Genomic DNA, 23,497 nt, shown 5'->3' with positions numbered 1-23,497 from the left:
CTGGGCTGGTTTCTGCTTCCTGTGATGCAACATGAGACGTATTTTCAAACTTAATCAGGCTAGAGGGCTGTATAGGGAGTGTTCACATTCCAGTTACTGACAGCCACTGTTACTTCAAAATCAATGAGCTTACACTACACTTAAAAATTTATCAATTTTTGAGCTGTCTTAAGTTCACTACTCTTGTGGAAGGTGAAACTGAATTCTCTAATTAAGCTCTTTATGTGAACATATGCTTCCTTATTTTTTTATCTTTTTTCTAGTGTAGTCCATATTTGTCCATATCTTTTTCCCCCAGTCTGTTCACAGGACAGCCTTTACTTTCTACTACTTCCTCAGATTTCTGCAACTTTTGAAAACTATTCTTTAAGACAGAATTGACAGATTGAGTTCTGGCAGTTCCTGTCACTGCTGTTTTGTGTTTCCTACTAGACAATGTCTATTATTAAGGCTTTTTATAGTCTTTTTGTTTCCAAGTGGGTGATTAAGTGTGACTTTGCCAGAGCTGTCTGTACTGATGCATCTTTGGTGTGGTATCATTTTATCTTTATGATTATTTTTTGTTTATGGCTAACTGCCATTACATTGTGAAATGACTTGCTTAAGTAATACCCATCTGAATCTCCTTTTTGATTCAGTTACAAATCTATGATATCATCTATTGTATTTTCTTTGAAATAGCATGTGTATACTGCTTTTTCCTGTGTTGTGCAAAAATTGTCTATGTAGAAGTTGGTTCAGAGCAGAAGTCTAAGGGAAAAAGACCTCTTTTCCTCAGACTGCTGTCAGGAGCCTGAGATAGGGAAGACTGAGAGCATCTAAAGTCTGCTCTACTTCTCCCTTCTGTATGGGCCCAGTCGACTGCCTGCTGTATACCCAACAGTTCCTCAGCAGTGAAGGCCTCTCCCCATCACCACTGTGTACAGACATATGCATGCATGCTCTTTTGAGAGTTTCTTGTAGGTATTTCTTAGAACAAGAAGGAAAGAAGATGGTATAGTAGAGAGTATGTTATAAAAAAAGTTATGCTTAAGCTAATGACCTCATATCTAGAGCTTCTGAATTTTTTCTGGTTATTCTTTGTGGGTCTTTGCTTGGAGAGGGGCAGTTCCCTATGAGCTTTATTCCACTTGGTGAGGGAATAAAAGGCTATGGAAGTTTTGTCAAGATGTCAGTGTATGAAATGTTTTTAATAGCATATTGTAACAGGCTTAACTCCCTGTTTCTTCTGTAGTGGGAAACACTGTATTCAAGATGGTGCCTTATAACTTCACATAAACTCTATTCGTCTGTGTATGATCCAAATGAAAAGGTAAGTAGTACATGTTTTCTTTTTGACATCTTACTGTAATACTGACATTTGGGTTTTTAAGCTGCCTTCATCTTTGTGCTGCTACTAGCAGTGGTAGTTCTCTTGGTATAACCCATCACTATCACCAGTTTAATAGCTTGTTTTTCTTTCTGAACCAAAAAGGAAGTTGCTTTTGCAGGACACATGTCAAGCAAGATTGGAATACTACTTTGAGTGTATCCCAAAAGGCTTAATAAGTGATTGCGAGCTTGGGAAAGCTACATACCAACCTGAACATGTTATAATTATGAAACAACTGTTAATGTTTTTCATGGTGTGGGTGGTAATGGGCCTGTTAAAACATTCGGGAGCTAGACTAGCCAAAAGCTCTTTGTTGAAACAAAACTATGTAACAGTGGCAGCATGATTGTTAGGTGACCTGGCACGGGGGTGAGAACTTCAGACCTTGGAAAAAGGTGGCCCTTTAAGGCCTGCAGAGAATACCAAATCCTCATCTTGGGGATTGTGCAGTAGCAATCTCAATTTACAGCCATGAGCCAAGAAAAACTTTCCTTGTGGAAGATTGTCTTGGCATGGCCTCTGAAGTAACACACTTGGAAAAATAATGTGACTGAAGGTACTGTAATATTCAAGGGCAAGGATGCCAACAATTCAGGACACCAGTGTAGAAGCAATTAACTAGAAGTGAAACAATATTAGGAAATGGGGAAAACCAGTGTGTACCTAGAACTGTAGCTTTACAGTTTTTTTTCAGAAACTTTCTTTTTCTTAAGGTTCTTGCTTAATTAAGATCCCCTTGCTTTTCTAAATACATAATTATATTTAGGCCATATAGTTGGGTATTTGGCTTCTCTCAAGTAGGAGCTGTCATTTCAATCAGTGACTACTACAGACAGCAGAAGGGGCAGTGAAGAAAACAAACTAGAAAAGCACTTAAACTGTCTTTGTAATGAGAAGACTTTCATGTGACACCTCTTCAGCCAATTAGTGGAAATGATATAAAAAAGACGTTACTCTGAAGCAGTATGACTTTTTTTTTTTGGTTGTGCTGGACTTGAGTCTAATCTGTATCTTTAGATAGAGACTAGAATTAAAAAATTAAAAATTAAAATTAATGTCAAATATTCTTATCTTGATATTGAAAGTCTTGTCTTGCACTGCAACCACAGCTGATTAATAAAACAGCTTTTATGTACCAAGAACCAGGTTGATGGTGAACTTGAGTCATGATGCTTTTCAGTACCAGGTATTTCAGAGTATTTTTAAAATTTCCCCTTCAAGTCTATATGCCTAAAAATCTTTAAGTACCTACGATGCTGAAATTCAGACTCAGGAACAGTTTGTATGATTATGTTGATAACCTTTTCAGACCAGATCACCAGCTAAAAACTCTTCAAAAAAGTTGCTACCTCCTGTGGTGTTCTTAAAGTATTTGTACCTCTGAGCTTTTTTTAAGATCTCTGAGTCAGGTGTGCCTGTGCACTGGGCAGTGGTATTCAGCAAATCTGGCTGAATTTACTGTAAAAGCTTGCTGCAGCTCTCACCTGGATGGGTTTCTTATCACTTAATTTCCACATGGTGTTATCACATGGTAGTATTTTTAAGCTGGTCATGTGATGCCAGCTCAGTCCTGACTTAGAAAAAGTAAATTTGGTCAAGGGTACCTTGAGTTTCTCTGGAGTGTAGAGCAAATAATATGTTCTAGTCTGTCACAGCAGGTCCTGTTGGCATTTTTCAGTGTTCCTTCCTCTCCTCTGGCACCCGTCTTCCTCTCCTCAAATTAGCTAATGAATGTGAGGCTAGTAAACTGTTTAGTTGTTGTGCAATACCTTCTCTTCCCCTAGTCCATATGAAAAGAAGCTGTTTGGTGAAGTGGAGGAAGAATAGCTGTCAAATGTCTTTGGGTATTGTTTGATAAACTTGATGTGGTATGACTGCAGACTGCCCTGAAGGAGACAGTCCTGCTGGCTCCCTATCCTAAGCTTTTCATTTGGAGCATGGGAGGCAGAGTAGGACTGTTCAATTACTGTTTTAAACTTGTGGTATGTCCTGGAGCTGCATCCCTGTGATCTGGGGTGTGGAAAGCAGTGGGGTAAGTGTGTCATTCAGAACGGTCCCTTTCAGTGGCAGTCTGTATTTATAACCGAGCAGGGGCAGTTCCAAAGTGCACCTGTGTGTTTAGTAGCAAGGCCCATGACAGCAATAACCCTCACTCCCAGCAATGAGATTATTATGTTGAGCAACTGTGCTGCTCTGCCACTCTTTTCTTAATGGGAAAGAGTGTAAGGCTTTTTGACTTCCAACAGCTTGTTATCCCTTCTTACAGGCGTGATTTAGAAGTGTTGAAGGTACATTTGCAGCATTAGTGCATTCCAGTGTGGAAGGTGACGGTGAATTTCAGGGAGTCTTAAGTGTGATTTGCTATTCTGTTGCATTGCAGATGCTACTTAGTATTAAGTGTGTAACAATGTCCTCATGGCTGTGCAGCATTTTGCCAGGTTCCTCAGGTGAGGCTCAGGTAGGAGAAGGGGCAAGGCTGGTACAACTCAGCAGGTATACCTGTTCAGGGTCAAACTGTTGGTCTTTTATCCTCCATGACCTAGGCATGGTGCAGCCTCTCTTCCTTATGTTTGGAATGCCTTTTAAAGGGCTCCCGTAATTGATGAGTATTGTGTTCCATGTCATCCATACGGATTATTAGCAGTGACTACTGTACCTGTATAATACCAGCATGTATCTGTGCTGCTTCCAGGCAACATAAAACCTACTGCACCTCTTCCCTGGACTTGAGTGACTTCTAGAGCTGCTATAGGGCTCTAGCTGGCAAGGCGATCCAAGGAATGTTGGTGTAAATAGTCAAAGCCTTTTTCTTCTGGACCTGTGTGTGTGCTAGGTCATCATTTAAGTCAGGAGAACTCTTTTAATAAAGTAGATCTCAGAATTATAAACTCATAGATTAACCATGGCTTTAATGGAAATGGAAGAGAAAAGAATGCATGTTTCTGGAGGGAGAAAAACTTGTATTCTGTTTGTCTCTCAAGACTCTTATTGTTCTTTTCCCTTCAGACTTTTGAAAAACTCCTTATTGCCAACAGAGGAGAGATTGCATGCCGAGTAAGTATGTAACATTTTAATTTTTTGATATTTAATTCTAAAACTACTGGTATTTAAATATTGGTAATTGTCACTTCTTATGTGGTAGGTCATCAAAACATGCAAGAAGATGGGGATTAAAACAGTTGCCATACACAGTGATGTCGACGCCAGTGCTGTGAGTACTACTTAATTCAAGTGGCAAATGAGGTTTTAGTAATTCAGCAAGACTTGCAGCTGTTATGCAGTCTTGCTGGTTGTTGTAGTCATGCTGGCAATTCTGAAAATCTTTGTATGTGTCCTTTTCCTCTATGTGCTTGAAGTGAATGGAGCTAGCAAGGTAGAGGAAGGATTGGACAAGTATTTAGCATGTTTTTTCTGTGAACCCTTCTGTGTTCATAGTGAATGCTACCTTCCTCTTTGTGTGGGTTAAGCTAGATACATGTGCACATAGGTAGATGTGGGCAACAAGTGTGAGAGTAGCAGTGAAACCTAAATTTTGTTTTGCTAAAATGCACAAAAAGGCAATGAAGAGTGAATCCTAGAAGAAGGTATAGAGCTTAGTATAAATTTTTCCTGTGTCTGGTAAATCTTTTTCATTACTTCCTACTTTCCATAGAAATGTCCCCTTCTACCAGGTATGCTAAACAGGCTTAATGGAGCTGTTCCATTTGATGAGGATATAGATGTGCCTTCAATATTAAGCAGCATAGCAGGAAGGTGGTAAAATGGCTTTTTAGACAAGTAAGGTACCAGAATTGCCCATTTTCAGGTTTTGTAGTCTCTTCATTATCATTCATGACAACAATAACAGGATAATTTATTGTGTGGTGTAACAGCAAGTGTAGGCATACTTGCATATTCTTTCTGACTAGAGAGAACACTATTATTCCTTGCCTGCAAGAACTGCTACAGGAGAAATGACCTGGGGTACCTCCATGTCCCAGGAAAGTTTGTTGAAATCTGGAAGGGAGTTAAACCCCTGTATTATGATTTAATAAGAAGTCACTCAGACAAGCTACCAGAAAAAATTGTATTTTATGTAGGACAGGACTTGTGAAAATAAATGGTGAGTTACTCAATGTTAGAAAAACAGACATGGTTCATGGAATCTGAAAGTAGTTAGAGCTTAGTTTTTAAGGTTAAATGAAAGGTGGGAACTGTTGGGAGTTTTGGACTTTGACATAGCTTTTGTCTGAGTCCCTTTGTGGTTCTATTACTACATGACCAGCTCAGCTCATATGAATAGGCTGTAGATCGAGCAAGGGATTGAAGTGGAACTTTCTGAAATGATCTACTGATGGATTTTTATGCCAAGTATTTCTTTCTTTGAGGTGAATGGAAAGCTTGGTCTGGATTTCAACTGGTAGCCATAACTGGTAATGTAGTAGCTTGTGGGTGCTCAATGGGCTGTGAAATGAATTCTTAATGGGTGGATGTCAGACATCATGATAAATTCTAATTCTTTTGGAAGTCAAGGGTTATGTGAATATGAATACAAACTATTCTGTATGATCTGTGATTCCTCTCGTAAAACTGAAGCATGCTGATGGGTACTTGAATTCCATCTTATGTGTATAGTATCTGCTGTTAGGATAAATGGATTCACTGTTTAGCAGCACTGCATAGCCTTTTCACTGGCATGAATTCATCCTGAAAATAGACTTAAAAAGCTGTTTAAAAAAACCCCACATGTTCTTTCACCAGTCCATAATAGACTTGAGAATATGAATTGGTCTTCTCTCCAGTGTGTCTGTTATGTGGATTCTGCTATGAACTGGAGACTGTGACAAGATCTGAAAGCAATAAGTAAAAACCAAGATTGAAGAACATAATAAGAGAGTAAGAATGGCATGAAAAAGTACAACTCATGACCTTAGGGGGAAGGGTGTACAAATAGTGCATTACAAAAAGGAAATTGAAAATATGTCTATGCTGCTTTGATCTACAGTGCTGTCTTAGCTTTAAAATACAAATAGAGTCTTTAATTTGTAATAGCTCCCAAGAGAAAGAAAATCCAAGCTGGTATCTCAGAAATGCATTTATATACTCATGGTAATTCATAAAGATAACATTAAGTGTGTTAGAGGGGATGCTGCCATTTTGAGTTTGTGGACAAGAGATGAGGCTCTAACAAATGCTGTAAGGGTGATGTAGTGTCTGCTTAGCTCTTTGGAGCCTTACCTAAAGACTGACCAAGCTTATCTCTATGAAGTTAAGCATTAGCTGTGTGCATTGAAGAAGCTCCAGATATTTAAAGGAAAATGAGAGGAAGGCTACTTGAAAAACTATTCTGTGTACTCAAGGTAGTGGTATGAAGTCTAAGCTAGTTTTTTGGGTCTGATTATACATGTTGTTTATGTCTATCATAGATCCTTCAGTCACTACCCTGTGTGCTTGCACTGGGAAATAGTTTACTTAATGATGTCTGTTTTAATGACTTGGGTACTTCTAGTTATTCATAATGGGAATGACCTGGCCCATTGCAGTGATGTGTGATTGCCATTTTGGATGACCTTGATAGATGAGCCCACAGGCCAAATTCTTTGACTCTTCTGAAACTTACAATAAAGTCACCAACGATAGTTATCCATAATTCTGTCCAATGTTTCATCAGCAGCATCCTTCTTGGTTGTACCAGTCATAGCAAAATGTCAAATGTGCTGAACTCATACTCAGGAGCTGATGCAACCTGCCAAAGGAACCTCTGTCCTCGTGGAGCTAGGAAAAATGTGTTTGCGTGGTGATGGGATGCTGCAAGAGAGTTACTAGTGTTCTTTTGATTTTGTGCTTGACAGGATATGTCACTCCTTCATGACTTATATTGCAAAAGCAATGTTAGGCAGCTACCCTGATCATGATGGTCATTGAACAAATGACAGAAATAGCTGTAAAGACATGCAGTTGAACTAGGTGCCCATCCCAACACTCTTTGTCTTTACTGGAAATAGTGGGACCTGGTTTTAAGTAACCAAAGTAGGTAGGGATATCTTACAAAAATAATTTATTTACGTGTTTGGAAGTGGGTTGGAACTACAGTAGATAAAATTTATGCTTAGAACTAGGAGTAACCTTTGAGAAGTAGTTAGAACCCCTTATTACATTACTTGTCATCTGTATAGCTACTTACTGAAAAGCAGGTACCCTGATACTCTTAATATGAATTAACTGTAACCAATATAACTGTAAAAGGAGGGCAGTCCAGTCAGTCTGTTACCGACTCTCTGGTTTTGTCATACTGTTTGAAAACACAATTGAAATTGAACAGAAGCAAAGTTCCTTCAGTGTGCTCACTAAATATTTAAGGTGAGAAAGAAAACAGGTATCACAAGGTATTTAGCAATTCAGGCTCTTCAGTGATAGCTTCTAATTTATTCCTTATCTAGTGATATGCATAACTGATTCAAGCAGGCATTTTCGCTAATGTTTGTATAGGAATTGTATTCACAGTCTTAAAATAATGCTCTTTGAATAAAAGTACTGCAAGATTTCCAAGTGAGTTATCTTGTCCTAGAGCTTTATTTCTTTATTTTAGATTTCTTTTGGTTGAATATTCAACTTTTTTTTTTTTTTTTTTTGTTTTCTGATTACTGAAAATCTTGTGGAATTTACAGTGCTGAATAGTGGTGGTGGGATTAGACAAAATGCATATAAGCTTTCCATGAAACAGCTTTTCCTTGTTCTTCATACGTAGTTTCTGTGGAGCACCATGACAAATGTCTCGAGTATGCTGTTAAAGCAATATCAATCTGGACATACTTAACATTAATAGATAAAACTAGTAACTAGACTATAAGAGCACAAAGGAATTTTCATTGCAAGGAATTTAAACTTTCCTGTTACGAGGAGGAAGCAGCAGAGAGGACTGTTATAAACTGGGTATGTGGCAAAAATGGAACAACCTGGTAAGAACCAAATAAAGCTTATCTGAAGAGGGAAAATACAAAGAACAAAATATACTATTTTGTGCTCTTAATTTTAAAGATTACTTAAGATCTGAAAGATTTTTACAGGTGAAAATTGTTATGGCGATAGGGAGGAGAATGTTAACAAAACTTAAAAGGAGATGGGTGACTTGAGAGACTTTTGGATGCTTCTGTGTTAATGCAAATTTACAGATAGCTGGAAATGGTGTTACATGGGATTGAATTAGGCGGGAGTCTGTGAACTGGAGGGAAAAACAGCCTGACAAAAAGGCTGCTGAGACCCCCATAAAGCATTACAGTTGCTCATGTGGTACTGAATAAAATAGATCATAATGGATGCTTTCAGGTTCTTGAAAATAGTGGCTAATACTCTTTGATTGCTTCTGTTATTTTGGGGAAAGCAGAGAAAGAAGTTGTATACTGTTCAAAATGCTGAGTTTTGTTGGTTTTTTTAATTTCAGTGTTCAGCTTTCAAAACACTGATTCTTTAGACTTGAATGGCTAAAGTGGGGAAGAACCATTAAATTCAGATTTTTTTTTTTTAATTAAAACATCTGGCAGAATTATTTTTGATATGAGAAAACAAGCTAAGAAGTTTCTTCTGAACAAGAGTAGTCATATGTACTTTTCTCCCTGAACTGATTGGAATAGAGGGTTAAGATGAAAGAGCCTCCTCAACCATAAATGTAACACTGATGGTGCAAACATTGTCAAGGAAAGCTAGAGATCTATTGTAATGCCTAACATAATCAGCTAAAAGTATGATAAATGAAGAACAAGCTTTCACTAATTGGATCTGAACAAAAGAAGGTATAGCATAAAGCAGTGAATGAGATATAATTTTACTTGGCATTTTTTAACACAGCAGGGATTCTATAGCCATATGAAGCAATGAACTATAAATGACTGAAAAAATCCCATGGGAAAGTAATGTAAACTACTAAAACTTATCAGAGTAGTGGGCAATGACTTAGACTTCTTTCATATAAGGTTTTTCCTATCAGTCACTTAAGACTTCAGGTGTTATATTAAACTGCCTGTTCTAAATCTTGTTCTGCCGCATAATATAAAATGAAAAATAATGCAAATGCTTTTAATGATGCAAAAGTAATTGCACAGAATTGAGCTGTTCTCCAGAAAGTGTAGTCTTTTGAGTGACAGAAAATAGAAAAAATAAATTAAGTAGAAATGGAAAATCTATATTCCTTTCCTGTTTTTTTTTTTTAAGCTTGGAGTCTGAGACAGTATTTCAGAAGGAGGTTGAGGAAAAACCTGGTTTAGGGAAACTGCAAAGTTGGTAAGGGTTAGAAGTTTCTATACCATGTCTTTACTGAGCTGAATGAATTTGAGTGAGAAAGATGAATTTCTTTCCTGAAACAATGTAAACTTAGACTTTTGCTGAAGACTTCATTATAGCTTAATGGGATGCTGTCATTTTTTTTTCTTCAGAAATCTAGCTGGCAAAAAATAAGTATTGGAGGGCAATTTGGCATTTAAGTTTTAATGTAAAAAAAATTAGTTTGAAAAGTCAAAGTTTATCTAAAACTGAGGAGTTTTATTTACTTGTAACTAGCTTAGACATTTTAACATTTGTCCAAACTCTCATTTACTTTTTTTTTGTTTTGTCTTTTAAAATGTGCAAAGCTTTCTTCCATCATCTGCTACAAAACTAGAAATTCAGTCATTTTGACAGCTTATTGTCTCCCAGTGGCATTTCAGGATTTGTACTCAGAAAACTCGGAGAGATCTGTTTTGAGTACCTATATGAAAATGAAACTAATATTTTAATGCCATTTTGAAATATGTGATTCTTGGGCTGTTGTCCAGAGTGTACAGAGTGGACTCTGCCTCCATGTACTGTCTGGAGAAATTCACTCTTCCTAAGTAGTGGTGTTTGCAAAGTGTGCAGAACAGGAGTGGGCCATAACAGTCACTGTTCTGCTCTTCCTTCAATGTATTTGCCTTTTGTTTCAAAAGCAAGACAGCATGTTGTTCATCTCTTCACGAGGGGGGATGGAGATGATGTTACTATCCTGTCCCTATGCTTTATTGAGTGAACTCCTGGACAGTTTTGTGAAGCATGAGAAACGCAGGTGGTGAGAATGCCATGAAGGGAAATAGCTCTGTGGAAGGAGTGTGCTTTTGTTCAGAATTGTAGCTTGCTTGCCAGTAACTTGCATTTTTTTAAAAAGTTGATCATTGCTTTGAAACTGAGTGGGTTGCTGGAGGAAGTAATTAAGTTTTCATTGGCTATAGTGAAAAATGCAAGCTTGATCTGCAATTTTAAAAGGTGGAGGGGCTCATCAGAGCTCTAGAATCCTAAAGTTTCAGTTTTTAGTGTGTTTTAATCAGTGATAAGATGATATGAAATGCATATATGACCTCTGAAACAAGTCAGACTCCTGTTGCATTGCTTGATGGTTAAGCTGAAATAAATTGAAATGTCAATTTTGTTGGATTCTTGTTGAAACTCTACCACTAAGAAGCAGAGGAAGGATGTAGAACAGGATGCTTTTAAGCATCACACTGCAGCCCAATTGGGGACATTGCCTTGGAAGTGGAAAGCATATGTTGTAAAGAAGCAATTGGTACCAGATCTTTTGACCTTTTGGGGATGATTATTTAATTACCAAGCTGATTTATTTGAAGGATCAAATGGATTAAAAATAATCTGTCACAAAGCTCATTTAGAGAAAGTGACTGTTGTCAGAAGTACTGAACTACCCTTTGGAGAGGAAAATGTGGGAGCCCAGTCAGCAAAGTTAATTGCAGCTTAAAGGTGCAGGTCCTCAGTGCTGTGGAGAGTCAAGTGGTTGTTCTGTGGTGCTATGACTGTCTACATCAGTAGGTAGTGGGGAGTAGCAGGAGAGTATCTGTGGAGTGAAATGGTTCATGCTGAAGACATAGTGTTCTTCCTTTCTGCCTTTCAGTATCTGTGTGCTTCATTCTAGTCTGGTGCTGAGGGTTTGGTGTCTACTTGTGGTGGTTTCCTGTGCCCAGCAGGTATCTGGTTCATGTGCTTTGAGACAGCTGAGTGTTAGAGACAAATGTGTTTTAAGTAGGGGTGACTGAGAGATTTACTTAGAAAAAAACCACAACCCAGTCCTGATTTGAGCTTGAGTACTGATGTGTACTGAAGTCACTCTAATTGCTTGCCTGGGACTGCCTTCCTGGTGCTCTAGCACTTCTCTAATCTTGTGCTGTGTTGTTTCTGTGCTCCGAACACACCAGACACCTTGATCAAGTTAGTTACAACTTTTTTCTACTGACCTTTTTATATTAAAATATGTCATTGGAATGTGTGACAGATGCTGTAGCCATTTATAGAAACAAACTGAGTTGCAGTAGGTCAGTAAAGTGACTTTTATTGCCTTGGCTGTCTGCAGGGCTCTGATGCTGTACCCAGAGCTATGGGGTTTGGAGAGATGTACAGGCATCTCTGTAATCAGGTCTTAAGCTTTAGGCTGAGCAGAGCTGAAGTCATTAAGCTTCACCTGTTCTAGAGATTTGCCGCTCTTGGGCAGCAGTGGCACACAGCAGGCAGTTCCTTCCTCTGAAGCCACAGGTGTGTGCTGAGGGCACTGCCATCAGCAGTTCTGATCAATGTCTCCTGCTGCCATAATTCTGGCTCAAACTTGCTGTCCTTATTGTATTGGGTTTCCCCAAGAAACCAAGTTGGTGTACATCTATTATAGCCTGTTTGCTTTGTGCTGATCTCTAGACCTTTCCGGCAGTGGTGGAAAGTACTGTGTGTAGTAATTTTAATGCAATTGAACATTGTCAATGTGATCAAAAGAAGATAGTTATACCATCTTCCTCTGTAAGAGAGGAGCTGCAGCAGCATGGTTTCCTGCTGCCTCACCTCCTTGGATACAGAACATAAGGTCCCTTGGATTCCTCTTTTGAGGCTTTGAGTGTCCTGTCTTTTTCCTGACTTCATCTGTCACCCATGTCCTCAGCAGCAGCTACTTCATTGTGCAGATTCATTCCTCCTGTGGTTCATATTGTCCCAGTTGTGCTATTTGCTATCAGCTGTGGTTGTAGTTATTCAAAGATGATCTGTTTTCAGGTACTGTAAGTGAACAATGCTATTTGGTAATACTATCTGTAGTTTCTTGTCTGTGTGGGTGTAAATACTGGTGAACAGGCCCTGGACTGGATTTCTTTTTAGTATTTGGATGAGCTCTAGACAGAGAGGGACTTAAGGCAGGTTTTCTATGAATAATGTTCACACGTACTTAGCACAGTCTTACATAAATTGTAAAAGTAATTTTCTGTCTACTAAGAGTAGTTCTCTTCCTTTCTCTCCTAAGAGTACTTCTCTTCCTTCTTGTGTTTTGTGTACCTGCCTACATGCGTAGCCTTTTGTTAAATGGATCCAAGCTGCTTATCTGTATGAGACCAGTGGGGGAAAGAAAAGAAATGTGGATCAGCAAGCTGATGTGGCTTTTTGCATAGGTTAATGAATACTAGAGCTGATGGCATCAGGACACATGGTTGGGGACAAGGAGAATAAATATCTGGTTAACCTTTTGAGAGGCAGTGTCTTGAGATATAGTGTCTTGAGTTAATGCCATCAGACATCCTAATAGTGGAGGATGTGGGGAAAAGAGCAGGGAAGAAATTCTGTATCAGAGATGCAGCTTCACACTATGTGAAGAGCTGGATTGGTGAGCAGAGCCATCTTAACAGATCCTAGTAAGAAGCATTGTATTTAAAACCAGATACTTTCCTTGGTTCTTAGCTTTATTGCTCAACAAACAGTTGCCAGGCAGTTGTGGAGTCTGGGATTCCACAGATGAGGTCCTGGTACCATTTTTCTAGGGAAGAGTGTTAAACAAGGAACTGAATTGCATATGAGGTATCTGAAAGATTGAAAGATTGAAAAACTCAAGATGGGAGACAGGAAATGAAGACACAAGTTGTGAGGTATAAGGTATAGATGCATATGTCCTTTTATGGGTGTTGTGGTTTTAGGTTATATTATTTTACCTTGTTCACAAAAAGCATCTATCACTTGTTTACTTTCATCAAGGAAACACTATATAAAGGATAACTATGAGATACTGTTTTACTTATTACTGCTGAGTTGTCTGTAGGCAGCAGCTAGCATCCTTTGATAGCTCTTTGGAACCAATCACCCCCCCAACCCTTCATGTATCTTGCTTATTATATAGGAAGAATGGTAATCAGTGTTTGATTAGTTGGTGCAAGCTAATAGGTGTACTGAGTGTGACTTGGATTTATAGAAATGCATGTGTTCTGTTTAGATACAGTACCTTCTGGTTTCTGCTTCTGTCTTGTTGTGCCAATTGGGCAGTGCTTCAATTTTCATTCCTGGACTTTAATTTGATTTATAACATTGCATGAATTCTCACAGTTCCTTTGTAGCTGGTGTTTAATGTCAGCTCACCTGTTGACCTGTAATGTTACTGGCCTTGTAAAATAGGCTGCTGACAGTTCTGAAAGTGAAATTGTTTTTAATGTGTTGTTTTTAATTGTTTTTAGCTGTTGACAAATTTGTGACAGCGTATCCTCTCCCTTATCTGCTTTTTGTAGCAAAGGAGCATCCCTGTCCCGGAAGTGTATCTCCTAGGCTGATCTCTTGTGATTTTATTTGTGTGGGGGCCTGCATCAAACTGGTATTCTATGCATTTAACAAGAAGCCAGGGCAGCTTAGTGCTTGTTTGTATAATGTGATTTCTTTCTTAAAACTTTTTAAATAGATATTTGTTGGTTCTTGGATGGTATCAACACAATTTTTCTAAAGGATGCTTTGAAAGTAACACGAGTCAAATATTGGGGTTTGGTATCTTACGATACTTCCTGCAAAAGTTTTCCCCTGACCTCATTAATTCCTATTGTACCATGTTGTAAGAGTAGAAGAAAAGCATCTTTGAGTAACTGAACATGTATTAATCAGAAATCTCTCCAGCAGCCATAAGCTGGTATTAAAGTTTGTGGAAGGAGTAGGGCTGTGGTCTTTCATGACCTGGGCTGTAAAAACTGCCTGGTGCTTCCCTCTGAGAGTGAGAGTAGGAGCTAGGGGTCCTTATAAATGTGAATTGTGCTCTGGTTCAGGCACTGAACTGTAGGGGGAGGAGCTGCAGGGAGATGAGCTGACTTGCAGGATCAAGAAGGACAGACTGACGGGCACTTTCCAGAGAAACTGCAGAGCTAACAAATTTGTGTGAGACAAATTTGAGTAAAGTGGAGGATAGAGAACTTCAGGGCAGGCTGCAATTCCTGCCATAGGCCAGGTGGTGTTGGATGCTGTAGACCTGATCATGAATAAGAAGCAGATAAAATCAGCTCTAGAAAACTGGAGGAAATGTCATCATTTCAAGACACTAGTACACATGTGGGACAGTGAAAACAACCGAGGAGTCTTCTTGAATGTGTGGAGAATGATTTCTTGACACAAGTGATTGAGTTAACTAGAGGAGGTGTTGTGCTGGACCTCTAACAAAGAGGGAAGAGGTAATCAGGGATGTGAAACCTGGGACTACTGTGAAATGTAAACCTAATGGTAGGTTTAAGTTTCCAAGAGGAGACAGACAAACAGCCAAATAGCAACCATGTATGTCAGAAGTGCAACTATTTTTTTTCCCAAGCTAAGGATTTGCTTTCCTTAGCTGTCATGAAAGGCTATTTTGGAAGTCAAAGTGGCTCAGGAGAGCTTGTTTATACTCAATATAGTCTTCTCCAAGCAGAGGAACTTGGGCAGAGTTCAAATGTATAGAGCAAATGAAGGCAGGGGTAAGTTTCCTGGAGAGGCAGGGGCTTAATTAAGGAAACTAAAGCTCTGGTGGTGTTGACTATATATTGAAGGATGGGAAGGGATGGGAGGAAGTTTTTGTGTAGAAGCTGAATTTGTGAGGTAGGCAACTTAGGTAAACTACTATGTGATTGAAAAAATTGATCAGCTCTGAGAGGTCCTGTCTCTTGCACATCCCACTGTAATTGTTGTTCAGTTTTGTTCACTGTTTTTTTTAAAAAGCTCACATGGTGGGAGAAGAGCATGCAAAGCAGAACAGACTAAACTTTTTTCTAGTATGTTGACAAATGGGCAAATACATGATTAATCAATAGTCCTTGGTTATGCAATGTGAAAGAAAGATGCTATCTATTTGACCATTTATTGCATCATACTTGATGAGAAAAGGAAGCCTCTTCACAGATAATTTAAAAGCTTATTATGGAATTGTGACCTGTGGTGTTTATTTAGTTATTTATTTTTTTTTACTTGGAGGATATTTTTTAAAATTGCTTATCTCCGGTAGCAGAAGTATCAGGTTCAGCTTTGGGGAAGCCTTTTTTCAGTGAAGATTTTCATTGGTATAATAAAATTACCAAAGTACTGAAGTGATTCTGAGAAGGTCTAAAAAGCTAATAATAAAAGTACATATAAAACCCCACTTGTATCTTAATTTTAATAAAAGTTGAGTGTAAAATTTCAAGAATAATATCCAGGGAAGTTTAATTATAGCTCGTGTTTATGGCAAACTTTCATTTATAATTTTGTTTATTTTGTGGTTAATGTTTTCCAATTTTGTATAAGGTGCTTTAGCAGTTTGAAAGCTCTTCAGTTCAACTTTTGGGGGATGGTTTCCTTCCAACATGCACAGCTATTGTGCTTAACTAGCACTTCTGGATGATGCTGCTGGTTTAAGTATTAGAACTGTCAGTCCCCTAGAAATGCTCCTGAACCCAAGAAAAAGTTGATTTGCTGACCCTGATTCAGATTTTTTTTTTGTTGAAGGCCTTTCATGAATATAACAAAGGTAGTTATATTGCCTGACCAATATTTGTGCTCTGTGGTTGTGAGAAACCCTACTTGAAATGTGTTGGAGACTAACACAGGAAAAAAAAAGCAAGCTTAAAAGCCCAGAGAGAGAGTAGGCAGTAAGAAGAAGAAAGCTGTGAAAACAAGTTTTAGGTACTGTGACACTTGTGTAGCATTAGGGCTTTGGCAGGTCTGCCATGTGCTGCAGTGAAGGCTTGGTGCTGGAAGCCTGCCTGGCTTGGCATGCCTATTGGCACTCTGAGGTCACTCACTTGTGCTGTGAGAAAGGATCCCCAGCGCCTTTGAGTGTGGATGACTTCGTACTGCTTGCTTGTATGCATCTAGCAGCTGCAAACCTTGTGTATGTGGGAGGGAAGGGACTGTGGTTGAGGGGCTGCCTTTGAGCGCCAGTGCCTGATAAAATCAGACCCGGGGTTTTGCGAACCTGTCTTTTTATAAAAGAGTGAAATGTAGAATGGTTGAGCTTGGGCAGCCTCACTGCCTGCCGCAGTGAGTGGCTGTGAGGATTTGAAAACCCATTGCTGTTCTTTTGTTTTTCTCTTATGCTTTCAGCTGGATCCTGCTTTGCTTGCTCTTAAATTTTAGATAGACTAAACTATTTGTGTTTGCTTGTGTTATTTACCTCACTAAGCATAGCAAAATTTTGAAGAACTGTGGAAACCACTGTTACATCTCTTGTACTTTTAGTTTGAGAACTAAACTTTAGTTCTTTTGTGTTGGTTGTAATACTTGATGATAAATTCAGGAATTGGTGATTCTCTATGAAGTAATTAAATGATGAATTCAAAGCTTTGTTTTTGCAAGACTAGTACTAGTAAGGATTTTGCTCTTGGATTTTGTAATTTTAATGTTTTTACTTTTTTAGATGCTATCTTTTATTTGATAAGAGTACGTAGAGGGTCTGTAGGTACTTAAAATAGATTACTGTTCTCTGTACATAAAATGTTATGACTAATGTAGGAGAGATTTTAGGTGCATGATTGATAGGGTTTTTTTATAATAACCTGAATTTGAATAGCAAGTGTAATTTTTGTTTTTCTTGTTATAGTTAAAGTGTAATTTATATTTAATTTCTACTTGTTAAATGTTTAGAGGAGTTTTTAGTATCATTCTTGAATATTGGTTGAGCTGAGCCTGAAGTTTTGTTGCATGCTTCTTGTTCAGTATCTGTGGAGCTTAAAATTGGCAGATAAACTTAGACTGTGAACTCTGCAGTGCTGACACTTGTTGACAGCAGTTTCCCATTTACTCTTTTCTTTTTTCCTTTAGAGGAAGTACTGTAACTTGGCTGCAAGTTAACTTAATAACTTAAGAGAAAGGTGTAGGGATTTTTTTGTCATAATGTGTCTAACTCAGTATTCATCTGATAATAAAGTTTGCTTCTGTACCATTTTTTTTCTTGTGCAGAGAATTTTCAATTTAACTGACAAAAACTATAATGATGTTTTCTGTCAATTAGTTCTGAAAGCTAATTTTTTTAATTAGGGAGCTGAGATTCAAGAACTAGCATTGCTGTGTTAAGATTTTTTTTGTTTGTTTTTTGTAAAGCTCTAACATAAAGAAGCCTATCAACTGGACTAAAGCTTAGGATTATTATTACAATTTCCTGCCTTCAGATTTCTGTGAGTACAGCTAACATACTAACTTTGGTAAATTCACTTTGCAGGCATGCATGCCTGTATATTCTCTGCACCAATATTCTTTCTGCAGAAGAAATTTCTGTTGTATGCCTTCAAGCAGTTAAGCACAAATAGATCATGTATTCTTTAAGAAACCAGAGCTGTAGACAGTCTGGGATGAAGGTGGCTCTTTGCTTTTAAGTTAAGATGAAAATTCTACACATTCATAATCTAATGACACTTCTAAATTTTTTTAACTTCCAAGCTTGTCTGGAGTGATACTTCCAATTTTGTAGCTATTATATTTGTTCACAGCCCTTCTCTAAAGATAGGTAGGAAAGCACTGAAGTTGTGTTCAGTGGAAAAAGATTCTAGTTTTGCTCATAATTTAGCCTTGCTTCATATGCAAGACTGAAGAGGTTATATTTTATTTTCATGCTTTCTGGTTCTTTAGGGGAAAATGCTTTGAATTCCATTGTCCGAGCATGTGGTGGTTAACGTTTCTTGGACTAATTGCTGTAAAATCTGTTGTACTTACAGCATGGTTAGTAGGGTTGGTAAGGTATGTTTGCTAATCCAAAGAGGTGAGGGGTGTGGATCATAGTTTTGAGAGTGAGAAATGTGTGCATATGTGAACTAGAAACTTTTTAGGGAGAGTATTTTGATAGGAGGCTTGTGAAGAGCTCTTGGGTTTTGAACTTTGGTAGTGATCCACACTTGGTTTGAAAAGTACACTCTGAACAGTGTAAGTCTCAGGTATGTGCATCCATACCTAAATGACTTCATTCAGGGTTTTTATGGAGCTTTGCTTTTGTGTTGTATTTGCATTTACATATATTTTAGAACACTTAGAACATTTGAAGGGGAAACCTCTGAGTTTCTCCTTGAAAAATGTTATGTTAACATTATCTGAACAGGAGCCTGTAAGTTGCTGCCTGTCCTGTGTAGCCCCACAGGGGGAGAGTACTTTGAAATGGGACAAGGGTTTCATTGTGAGCCTGTGATCGTATTTCAAACAGTCTGGGGCAGCGGAGGTGCAAGGAAGTGTGTGTGAGGGTTCCTGCCAAGTTCAGGCACAGTGGTGTGGGCAGGCAGTCGCTGGATGCAGAACCAGTGTGCTGTAGCAGCAGTACCATCCACACCTGCAAGAGAGCGCCCTGCTGCTCTGGCTTCTATTGAGTGTTTAAAGTGTCTTCAGAATGTGCGTCTTTGTATTTTCTTCGTTCTTCTATTCTCTGCTCTTTGTTTTTTCTACAGCGTTCTCAATTTTTGGTCCTCAGTTTTGGCCATTTTTTTTCCTCCCTGACAATACTTAGCACAAGCAGGCATGGTTATGGAATTTCCTCACACTTTCCCTCATATTCTTTCAGTATTGTTTTCTTTTCTCCTTCTTCTGTTGCATGCATGATGCACCATAAAATGGAAGAATATGATCAGCCATTGTGCACATTTAGTGATGGTGCACGATGATCTTGGGCAAGAAAATGGAGTGTATTACAGACATAGAAGATGGTGGTGTTTGTAGTTCTCTCTCTAGAACAACTTTTAGATTCTGTGCTAGATAGCAAGCTCTGGGCTTTACCATTAGAGGTTGCTAGAGGTTGCTTTAGTTACATATGTAATTGGACTGAGAGAGATGGAAGGATGATACTATTTTGGAAATAGGGAAAGAAGTAATATTTTCTGAGAAAGCAGCTACTGCTAAGTTCTTATTTTGCTTCTTGACTGATCACCCCACCCACCCCCATCAGCTATTTATTGACACAAGAACATGAACTTGTATCTGCTTTCCATCATGGAAAGTGAACTTTGCACATGTCAATGAGTTTCAAAGCTAGCATTTCTTCTTTCAGACCTCTGAATACATTTACATTGTTTCAGCAGGGAGGATGCTCAAATTGTGAAACTGACCTTTGAAACTTTAGGTTGGTTAATTTTCTTCTTAAATTAGGGAAATTTACCTGTCCTTCTCCTCCCCTTCGAAGAAACTAGATTTTTTTTTTTCTCACTTGAACCCTTGAGATGAATTGCCTTGCTTTCAGCATGTCCTTTTCTGCCAGCCTATATACACATGGTAAAATAGATGAATATTGGACATTTACCGTGTTAAAACAAAAAGCCAACAAAATTCATGAAAATCTCCAAGAGCTGCATCTTATCCAGGTGGCCTGCTGTTTGAAATATGACTCCTGGTGTGTATTGTACTCTTAGCCCTAGGATTCAGTAATGAGATTGAGTGGTATCTTGCGTGAGCACTTCTGGATGATTGACAGTGAGGTGATGTGAATCATCATTTATCAGGATATTATCATGCCTACCCTTGATAATTTCTCCCTGCTGTCTGGGGAGGTGGTGAAGACAGATAGGACTTTGTGATGTCAAAGTAATTAGTGTGTGTTGGTTTCCAGCTGAACAAACTGGAAACTAATGATCAGGTAAATGAAGATGAAGTGCATTAGTGTAAGGATAAAGGTGCAAGGACCTTGGGGAAGAGCTTATCAAAATTTCATGGGGGTTATTTGAATATCTTACAATTTGTGCAGTTGCAAGCAATATTTTTAAACTGCTAAAGGATACTTCTGCAACAGTCTATTTACATGTCCTTTGTTGATAGCTCTTCTAGTGAGAGTGTCAGCACTGGGGTTAAGGACATTAGACTCTCTCCTGTAAGGACTGGGAACTCCTTATGATTTTCATAGAATCTAAATAGTCAATTTCCAGCTAATAGCAGCAATTTTGAATTACATGTTAAGGAATTTCAGTGTATGCTGAAAAGGTTAGATTTTTCCAGTGACTCCACCCTTTTTCAAGTGGGGAGATTACTATTGTTTAGTGTTTTTGTTTTTAATTTGACCCATGATTAGATCTGTTGTATTATTCAAATATTTTACTGTTGCTTGGTCTATCTGTAAATATCTTTAAATATGCAGATTTCACTACATAATCTGTGCTACTGCAACAGGCTTTTAACAGGCATGGTAGTTTCTTGGTACAAGTTCTGAAAATTTTATGGATTTGTCATCAGTGAAATATTTTTATAGCCTGAAAAAACTTTGTATAGGTGTGTACAGCTATGCCAATGTTGCAAGTAATGCTTAATGCATGAGACTGGCTGAATATAATTGCTATACCAGCAGCAAGTGATGTGAGTTAATTTTATCTTATGTGATTAGATATTGCTAATTGTAATTAACTGATTGAAAAGTGATCTGTTTTACATGCTGGCTTTTCAATTATTAAAATGGTAATTTACTCATTGCCATTTATCAGTAAACTTGTATTAATATGCCAGTTTCTCAGACACCTCCAAGAGTAACATAATTGTGACAGCAAAGTTTTGTAATTAAAGCACCATGGCAAAATTATTCTTTTGGCTAATTTTTATGCAAACAGCTTTTTTTCTTTTTGTTTCAGTTGCTTCTTTGGTGGAAGTGAGTGGGCTAGAATCTCTGGCAGGAATTTGTCTGTATTAATATGGCTCATCAGAGACATTATATTTAATTGGAGAGCCTGCGGTATAGTCGCAGGAGGCTGGAGGGAATTATTTAACATTAGCAATGGCTCGTTTGGGAGTTGTGCACTAATCAAGGAGCTTGTGTGTTAACTGTAGGGATGAGGGGAGTTATGACGATTATGACATGTGAGCACATGTCTGAATGAGAACTGGACAGGCAATGAGTTAATCAAGAAATATATTAAATGGCTCCCACGATGCTTCATTATTACTCTGTACAGTGTCTGTCAGATTGTGTACTTTAACAAAAAATAAAATCCAACAAATGGATGTTTTTGCAGGTAAAGTTAATATCAAATTTTTAAACCAAGAACCTCTTTCCTCTCTCTGTTTTTGAAGCGAATGTGTGCTTTTAAGTGCTGTGTTGAAAAAGAGTGAGTGCTTGACCTACAAAATGTATTTAAACAGTCCAATCTGTAAGCTTTTGTATTTTGTCAAATGCTTTTTTTCAGTAAATATGAATTATTTCCCACTTTCAACTAGACATCTTTAACATATTTAAGCTTTTACATAATTAATAGCTTGCTAAAATATAAAATTTATTGTTAGTAACTTACCTTCAAGGAAATAGAAATGGTACTATTTTCAATTATCAGGATGCTCCAAACCTTGTAAAGTAAAGAAACCAAACACAGTACACTTCAACTTAATGCATGGGCTGTTTATATGCCAGGTAGACACATTCTGTGCTCAGCATGGTTAGAGGCATCCATTTCCTATCAGTCATGAAATTATCAGTTCTGCTGGAAAAATTCATGTTTAGAGGAAATGGAATTAATAAATTGAGTCCACCTTACCAAAAGTTAAACCAACTGAATTATATCAGTAGTCAAATTTATCCCAGAGCTACTGGACTGGTGAACATGTGCATTTTTCCTGCTATTGTAAGCACTGCCAAATTTAATACAACTTTCTACCAAACTGTAACCTTCATGTATTAGCTTAATTAAAGCAGTATCATGGCTACTACCCAAAGTGTTAACCTGTAGGAGGTTGTTATTGAAATCCATTATCTGCAGAGTCAGTATTAGTGGTCAACAGCAGCAGAAGTAAAACTGCAAGTAGGACCCTCCCTTGGGTACTGTGAGCTCAGCAGGTTAAACTGTCAAAGCTTCTTAAAGGATGGATAGTTAAACCCCCTGGAGTTCAAGGTAAACCAATCATTTGCTGTCAGCAGGAAATATGACTTTATTTAGCGGGTTGGAGGGGGAAAATACCCAAACCTAAATGCTAACACTGAAGAGGATTTAGAAGGAACCATCTTGTAAGAGTGTGTGTTGCTGTGCTATGTAGATTCCCTGCAACCTGGAAAGATTTTTTTTTTTTTAAATTCTAGGCTTTTTTTGAAATAGGAGTTTCTTTATATAGATATTTACTCCAATGGCTTATAAAACTATGGGTAAGGTTGGGTTAATTTACTAAACCTATGAATAATATCTATATGTTGTGAGGAATGCAAAATTTTGTGCCTCTTAAATGGAAACAGTTGTCAGTTTGCAGAAATAGGTTTTCTTTCCTTTGGTGTTGTGCAGGTGTTGCCTGTATGGCATGTAATTATCTCTTTAACCATATTAAATATATTTAGCATTGACCAAGTATGCTATGTTCAAGAATTAAACATCTATTAATAGAATTTGTATGTACATGTATTTATGATACTGTAACTAGGCTGATCTGATAGTGGTACCTCTCATTTTGTCTGGTTTTTACTTCATCTTCAAAGGTGAAGATCTGTAGCTTTTGTCTTAACACTTCTGAATTTCTTGACACAAGAAAGAGAATTTCAGAAGTGATAGCTTGTCATAGAAGGGTGGGAGCTAGGTGGTGAGAGAGCACTTTACTGTCATTCTGTTCATTGGAACAAGATCTGTGCTTGGGTGGGGAGTACTTTGTAGTGTCCAGCAAAGAATGCTCTTTTGTATATCAAGACCCATTTCCTCAATACATGCACTGTTTTTAGACTAAATCTGCTTGATGTGCTGAAATAATACTATCTAAGATTAATGGGATGCAATGGAGACTAAGATTCTGCTCACTATCCATGAGTTTACTTAAGTTAGGGAAGTGTGTATCATAGGAAATAAGCTAGGAGGTGGAAATGTTGTTAGGGAAAATACTCAATAAGCTAAAACCCTCCAAGCAAATAAAGGATTTTTCTAGAGTAACACTAAATTAATATTTTTACAATTTGAGTTGTAGCTATGGCAGAACTCTGAGGGTTATAAG

General features: G+C 38.0%; 1 protein-coding gene across 2 annotated transcripts in view; it reads left to right on the top strand.

Annotated features, from left to right (window-relative positions):
* The window catches only part of PCCA (propionyl-CoA carboxylase subunit alpha), a 272,572-nt gene that overhangs the window by 6,546 nt on the left and 242,529 nt on the right, over positions 1 to 23,497 (top strand). For both annotated transcript variants that reach the window (XR_008441592.1, XM_054004588.1), the window contains exons 2-4: positions 1,235 to 1,312; positions 4,379 to 4,426; positions 4,515 to 4,583. Coding sequence is in view for 1 of the 2 variants with exons in the window: in XM_054004588.1 (XP_053860563.1) it covers positions 1,235 to 1,312; positions 4,379 to 4,426; positions 4,515 to 4,583 (195 nt within the window). In the remaining variant the exon portion in view is untranslated. The remainder of the gene's footprint in view (positions 1 to 1,234; positions 1,313 to 4,378; positions 4,427 to 4,514; positions 4,584 to 23,497) is intronic.

Source organism: Vidua macroura, chromosome 2 (assembly GCF_024509145.1).
Source record: "Vidua macroura isolate BioBank_ID:100142 chromosome 2, ASM2450914v1, whole genome shotgun sequence".
Lineage (NCBI taxonomy): Eukaryota > Metazoa > Chordata > Aves > Passeriformes > Viduidae > Vidua > Vidua macroura.
This window is presented reverse-complemented; position numbering and strand designations above follow the sequence as displayed.